The sequence below is a fragment of the Sinocyclocheilus anshuiensis genome, unplaced genomic scaffold, assembly GCF_001515605.1.
Source record: "Sinocyclocheilus anshuiensis isolate Anshui unplaced genomic scaffold, SAMN03320099.WGS_v1.1 scaffold1968, whole genome shotgun sequence".
Classification (NCBI taxonomy): Eukaryota; Metazoa; Chordata; class Actinopteri; order Cypriniformes; family Cyprinidae; genus Sinocyclocheilus; species Sinocyclocheilus anshuiensis.
The window spans coordinates 298,812-305,341 of record NW_015555840.1 but is presented as its reverse complement, the minus strand read 5'-3'; the positions used below and the strand labels follow the sequence as shown (position 1 = coordinate 305,341).

The following is a 6,530-nucleotide window of genomic DNA, read 5'->3' as shown; positions in this document are numbered from 1 at the left end:
ACAGCTCTCAGATTCCATCAAAAATATCTTAATTTGTGTTCCGAAGATGAACGAAGGTCTTACAGGTTTGAAATGACATGAGGGTGAGTAATTAATGACAGAATTTTCATTTTTGGGTGAACTTATTTTTAGCTGTGTCCTCTTTTGGAAGGCCAAACAAAGTATTTTCGCTTTCGCAACGAAACACACAGCATCTTCGCAACATGACAGCGGCGGTGGCAGCAGCAATAAAGTTACGCCTTCTTTCTTTGCTTGAACATTTGGACGGTGTTATGCAAATCTTCCCACACAGTGACGTAGATATGTGGGGGCGTGTTTAAACGAGGTGTTTTAGGAGGGCGTGGACGAGTCTTAACTTTTATAAAGAATATCTATTTGGGTTTGAGACTTGTCTTTGCAACTTTAGGGATCTTATCGATTCACGAACAGCTTGTAAAACTCCAAAGAGAAAGGAAAACTTGAAATCGCATCATATGACCCCTTTAATGCATGTATGTATATTATATTTATTCATTAAAATATACGTATTTATTTGTATAGGGATCCACGGAGAACCAGGTATTAAGAGATCAAAAGTGAGTATTTTCAACGTGCCGATAATCCCTACAATAAAGAGCAGTGTATGGTCTTTCATATTGATGTTTTTTTTTTTTTACAGGTGGCCTCTGCTGATGAAGTTGTGAAAACCATAATAAGTCACATGACCGATTCCTCGAACAAATCACATCTGTCCTTGAAATCAGGTAAGATGTGTAACTGGTCAGCACAGGGTTGATTCTGAAGGTGTTGAGTGCGTTTACATGAATGTGTATTTAAACCTGTATTTCTCTAACAGGAGACAAGGTGGTGCTGTGTGTGAATAATCTTGGTGCACTCTCATGTTTGGAAATAGCTGTGGTTTCTAAAGTGGCCGTACACTGCCTAGGTGAGACTCAAGTAGCACAAAACATTATAATATACACTATATATTAGATGTACAACATTCAGCTTTTAGACAATTTTTTTTACATAAATAGATTATTCAAATAATCTTGTTATATCCTAATATTTGAATTTCACTATACTGTTAAGGATTTTTAATGAAAGAGTTTTGGAAACTGTTTTTATAAAATGAGATGTCCTTAACGGACATTGACTGTGTCTGATTCGATGGTTGTCATTTTCAGAGGAGCGTGGTGTGCTGGTTGTCAGGGTGATGTCGGGGTCATTTATGACATCATATGTGTGTGTGTGTGTGTGTGTAGTGCAGTGCAAAAATAGTAAAGTATTTCTGATTTGTGTTTCTCAGATGCTAAAACCACAGCCCCGGCCTGGCCTAACCTCAGCACAGCCTCTGTGAGTGGGAGGAACATGTTCATGAAACCTGAAGAAAAACCTGGCGCATCTTCAGATAATTATAATGAAGGTAGGGAAGAGACAGAGAGACATATTTCAGCCATATATGCCTCAGTTTATTTGCATTTCATTTAATGTAGTTCAGATTTAAATATATATTTAAACCTTATTATTTCATTAGTAATATAAATATAATATTTGTAATGAAAATTAACATGGTTACATATTTTTTGACATATCCTGTTTAAAAGTTTGTGGTCAGTAAAAATTTTAAATGTTTTTGAATCTCTTTTGCTCACCATGACTGCATTTATTTGATCAAAAATGCAGTGGAAACACTACTATTGTGAAAAATTATTACAATCTGTTTTGTATTTTAATTGATTAATTAGGATTCTTTGATGAATAGAAAGCTCAAAAACAGCATTTATGTGAAATAGAAATCTTTTATAACATTATAGTATATGTCTTTATGGTCACTGTGATCAATTTAATGCTTTCTTGTCAAATAAAAGTAATTTATTTTTAAAAAAATCTTACTGAACTAAAACTTTTGAACGGTAGTGTATATTTTTACCAAAATACCTGAAGCACTTCTTCAACACAGTGGTGCTGATCCACAGGTTCGCTGTCTTCAGTCATTCGACTGGTGTTGGAGTCCGTGTGCAAGATCCTCCTGCAGCACCAAGAGGAACTCAACGCTTTGGACCGTGCAGCAGGAGATGGAGATTGTGGGAGCACACATGCTCTCGTAGCTAATGGTAAAACATTTTCATTTAAACCAACATATTGATTCACAATCATGTAAACCAACATGTTGGGTAATTTTGTGTTAATGTATTATGCTTTTTAAATGATTGTTTTACTTGACCTCTAAATGTTGTCGGTTACACTTTACTTGAAGGGGTGTGCATAAGACTGACATGACACCTTCATAATTATGAAGGTGCCATGTCAGTCTTATGCACACCCCTTCAAGTAAAGTGTTACCATGTTGTCTACTTAAGCCATTCAGGAGTGGCTCCACACTAGCAGAATCCCTGGGAATTTTGGCCAGCTTCTAGCAGAGCTTGCTCTATTGGTTCAGCAAAGGACAGTTGTCATAAACATGCATAAAACCTCCTTCATATTCATGACATGTGTCATGTCATGATTATGAAGGTGCCATGTCAGTCTTATGCACACCCCTTCAAGTAAAGTGTTACCATGTTGTCTACTTAAGCCATTCAGGACTGGCTCCACACTAGCAGAATCCCTGGGAATTTTGGCCAGCTTCTAGCAGAGCTTGCTCTGTTGGTTCAGCAAAGCATGGGAGGATCATCAGGGGCGGTATGTTAATGTACATCAGGTTCAAACACTTGACTTACTAAACCAGTGCTTGAGCTGATTAACTACTCTATAAAAAAAAATCTCGAAGCGTAATTGTCTTTCTCATGAAATTATCAAAGTACACTTGATCTTTTTCTCCCCAGTTATACTGCCTCTTTTTGTCTGCGGCTGCCCCTCATCTCAAGCAAAACTGTGATGGTGCAGCTTGGGCAAAGGCATTGCATGCTGGGACAGAAGCCATGAAGAGGTCAGTGACACGAGTATTAGCTGAACACTTTCAGTCTGAATTGTTTTCCTTTATACTAGAATGTAACTGTAAACTTAACGATGTGTACAAAGTATAAAGATTTTATTGCAAATATAAATATTTCCTTGTTTTCCAACAGATATGGAGGTGCTGAACCAGGGGACCGGACCATGGTATGATTGAAACACGAATTAAGAGTCATATTTTAGTTGTAGTAATTGTTGTACACAAATTAAATAGTAAATGTAGATTAGGTACCATATGCATGAATTCAAGAATTACGTTATCGTTTAAAAGTCTGTTTTTGTACAGTAAAAACAGTATTTTTTTTTTTTGCAATTTAAAATCACTATTTTCTATTTTAATATATTTTTCAGCATCATTACTCCAGTCTTCAGTGTCATATGATCCTTCAGAAATCATTACAATACGCTGATATGGTGCTTAAGGAAAAAAAAATTTATTTTGGTAATGTTGAAAACAGTTGTGCTGCTTAATATTTTTTGTGAAAACAGTGTTTTTTAAGGATTCTTTGATGAATATAAAGTTCAAAAGAACAGAACAATTCATTTGAAACATTTTTTTAAAACAAAGTAAAAGTCTTTACTGTCATATTTAATTAATTTAATGAGTCCTTGCTGAATAAAATAAAATAAATTTCTTTAAAAAAAAAATCATACTGACCCCAGACCTTTAAACAGTAGTGTAGATCCCTGTTTACATTTCAGAATATATTGTACATTTAATAATCATACGTTTATTGGGTAAATGTGTATTACAGTATTGATCAACACTACTGTTTATATATCTATGAATATCAATAATTGATCCCTGACACAAATAAAAATCTACTTAAGCAGTGGTTTTGAAATAAAGTCTTATCCTATAGGACCTTCATTAAATCAAGTCTTTGATAGTTCTACAAATCAGTGATGAAACTGACCCTGCGTGTTATCTTTTAGCTTGATGCCCTGTGCCCTGCTGTGGAAGAGTTGATGAAACTTTCCACGACGGTGCCTCCTGATGGTCACATAGCTATACTACAATCAGCAGTGGAGGTATGGACTATCACTTTAACCATTTTTTGCTTTCCTGTTTTCTCATAATTTCTTGCATCTATAATATTAGTCTCTTGCTTATCTGTAACAGAAAGCCGATTTGGGAGCGGAAGCAACCCGCAATCTCACTGCAAGGGCTGGACGTGCCAGTTACGTTGCGTCTGAACATTTGACCCAGCCTGACCCTGGTGCCGTAGCGGTTGCTGCCATTCTGAAGGCTATACTCAATGCTTTGAAGGCCTAGAGATAGAGAAGCTCACCAATAGTTTCTTAAGGAACAGTAATGCAAAAGGCTGTAAACAAAACACGAGTTTGCTAACATTTGATTATAGCAGCTCTTCAAGATGATGTGTGGAATTTTAAAATACATTCTCCGATCCCTGTTAAATGTGATTTTTAGTAGGTTGACATCCTTAAAAGTGTGTAAAAACTGTTGCTCGACACTCAACTATGTTTGGCCCACATAGAAGCAATGGCTCAATCAATTGAGTGAGTTTGGTCCAAGAAGCCTTTTTAAAACAGTCATCATTTTTGCACTGCAATTTGGTGCCACTAACGGAATTAACACTTTTTTTTAGCTTTAATGCTGGAAATACTGAATAATTAATCAATGCACTGCCATTAATGAAACAATGAAAAGATGAGTGACTAAGACCAAATAATGTTAAAAAAACTTGACAATCCAGTTTTGAACCTAGGGTAATATTTATTGTGATTAAGTTAGTGTGATGACTATTTTTATTACACTTGGTGTGAAAGCAAGTCGTGCACCCACAGTTTCCTGACTTCCTGTATCATCAAGCACACAGTCAAACATATAAAACGGCATTGATTGATGATGGCTTAGGCATATACTAGCTTTGCTTTAATGATTAATCACTTCATTTCTAGATTAAAATCATTTTACAAGGAAATCAAACTGTGCCACAGTCAGTGTTTACCGCAGGTGTAACTGCCTTCAGCAACTCAAGATCAAAGTAAAAGAAAACCATTTTAGCAGGAAATGAAAGTCTTTAAAAAAAAAGCTATAGTCTTACCTAAATTGCGCAGAAAAACACAGTATTATCTAGCGTTTTCTGTGTACACAACACAACCAGGAAAGAGTGAAGAGATACATGCTGAAGTTGTTATTTTAAAGTGCCTGGGTGTTACAGGTTCTAGTTTAATTAGACTAAAGAATAGAACTTGATGCAAGTATAATTTCTGACTGTTTTTTTCGCCCACAGAGATGGAGTTTGCTTGCAGTCATGTTGTGTGTAACTGGAGGTCTGAGAGCTTATCAGAAGATGAAGCTAAAGTCTCAAATCAAGGTCAGTTGTATGCTGTAAATGCATAAATGAGAATGGAGAACTGCTGTCTGTTAATATTTAATATTACAGCACACATAATACTGATGAGACATGTAAAGAGACAGAATTACTGAATGAAGAATAATAAGTATTAAGGGAAAGCTCAGCAACAACATTTTGAGACAACAGTCCAGTTACACATGCCTGGTTTCTCTAGCTATGACGGATTCAATGTCAGCTTGGGGCAGGTTTTTATTTTTTGTACATTGATAATTGTTTTACTGTTTAAAATTGATGCTGATAAAAATTTCACTGAAACAACATTAAATAGTGTCTAATAGGTAGGTTCCCATTGTGACAACTAGGCCCATGTTGTGTATTGGGGTATTTTTATATAATTTGGCACAAATAGTCAGTGTGTAACTCCATCTATCGCTCATGACTGCTTGTGTTTTGTAGGTTGTGCCTCCACTCTTCCCTGTGGTCTGTCCAGAGCTCAGTCTGTCTCCGATCATCCTTACGACAACCGCGTTACCTTTGTTCAGAAACCAGGTGAGTAATTGACACCTTGTTTTTCACCTTACCATTGCTTTATGAACGTTCTTCCAAATGTGTGAAGTAGCTTGGATGCTCTCTTTACATGTGAAGAAGAATAGTGGGCAAAAATGGAAAGTGAAGGATAGGGACTGTTGAACACTAAGAAGGATTGTGTCCAAACAACACAGAACTACTACAGCAAAAGACTGCAAACTTCATTTTCACTTTGAACACCATGTTATCACAAAAACTAACCACAGAGAACTTCAAAAAGCCAACATTCATGAAGAGCTGCAACTGCTACAACTTAAATCACAGACACCAATGCTAAATGCTAAAAAGATAATGTGATTATCTTAAAACCTAGATAGTTTGAGCACTTTTTTTCCATTTTTTTCAAATTTTAACATCAATATTATCAACCACTGTGGACAGGTTTGAAGAGAAGAGAGATTCTCTCCTCCAATATCAGTAAAACAACTGGCACTTGTTCTGATAGATGACATTCTAATGGAGACTATTACAAAGTTTTTTGACTATTACAAAGTATGAATTTATTCTAAGAAGTAAGGGTGCTCCGATCAGGATTTTTGGATCACAGGAAAGCAGTATCTGCCGATACGATTACTGATACCGATCTTTTTGAAGCCTTCTTTTTAACATGTAGAATTATTTATAGTGAAGCTCCAATCAGGGTTTTTACAGACATTCGTTCAGGGCCTGTATTTCATTTTT

General features: G+C 36.0%; 2 protein-coding genes across 2 annotated transcripts in view; both read left to right on the top strand.

Annotated features, from left to right (window-relative positions):
• LOC107675501 (triokinase/FMN cyclase) overlaps positions 1 to 4,309 on the top strand; it is a 10,194-nt gene extending 5,885 nt beyond the window's left edge. The window contains exons 6-16 of the mRNA XM_016469872.1: positions 541 to 575; positions 659 to 743; positions 836 to 925; positions 1,167 to 1,224; positions 1,266 to 1,405; positions 1,959 to 2,096; positions 2,558 to 2,664; positions 2,808 to 2,911; positions 3,051 to 3,084; positions 3,874 to 3,969; positions 4,061 to 4,309. Of these exons, the coding sequence (XP_016325358.1) occupies positions 541 to 575; positions 659 to 743; positions 836 to 925; positions 1,167 to 1,224; positions 1,266 to 1,405; positions 1,959 to 2,096; positions 2,558 to 2,664; positions 2,808 to 2,911; positions 3,051 to 3,084; positions 3,874 to 3,969; positions 4,061 to 4,213 (1,040 nt within the window). The 3' untranslated portion in view covers positions 4,214 to 4,309. The remainder of the gene's footprint in view (positions 1 to 540; positions 576 to 658; positions 744 to 835; positions 926 to 1,166; positions 1,225 to 1,265; positions 1,406 to 1,958; positions 2,097 to 2,557; positions 2,665 to 2,807; positions 2,912 to 3,050; positions 3,085 to 3,873; positions 3,970 to 4,060) is intronic.
• An 847-nt stretch (positions 4,310 to 5,156) lies between these two features.
• LOC107675486 (uncharacterized) overlaps positions 5,157 to 6,530 on the top strand; it is a 16,813-nt gene continuing 15,439 nt past the window's right edge. The window contains exons 1-2 of the mRNA XM_016469846.1: positions 5,157 to 5,279; positions 5,718 to 5,810. Of these exons, the coding sequence (XP_016325332.1) occupies positions 5,198 to 5,279; positions 5,718 to 5,810 (175 nt within the window). The 5' untranslated portion in view covers positions 5,157 to 5,197. The remainder of the gene's footprint in view (positions 5,280 to 5,717; positions 5,811 to 6,530) is intronic.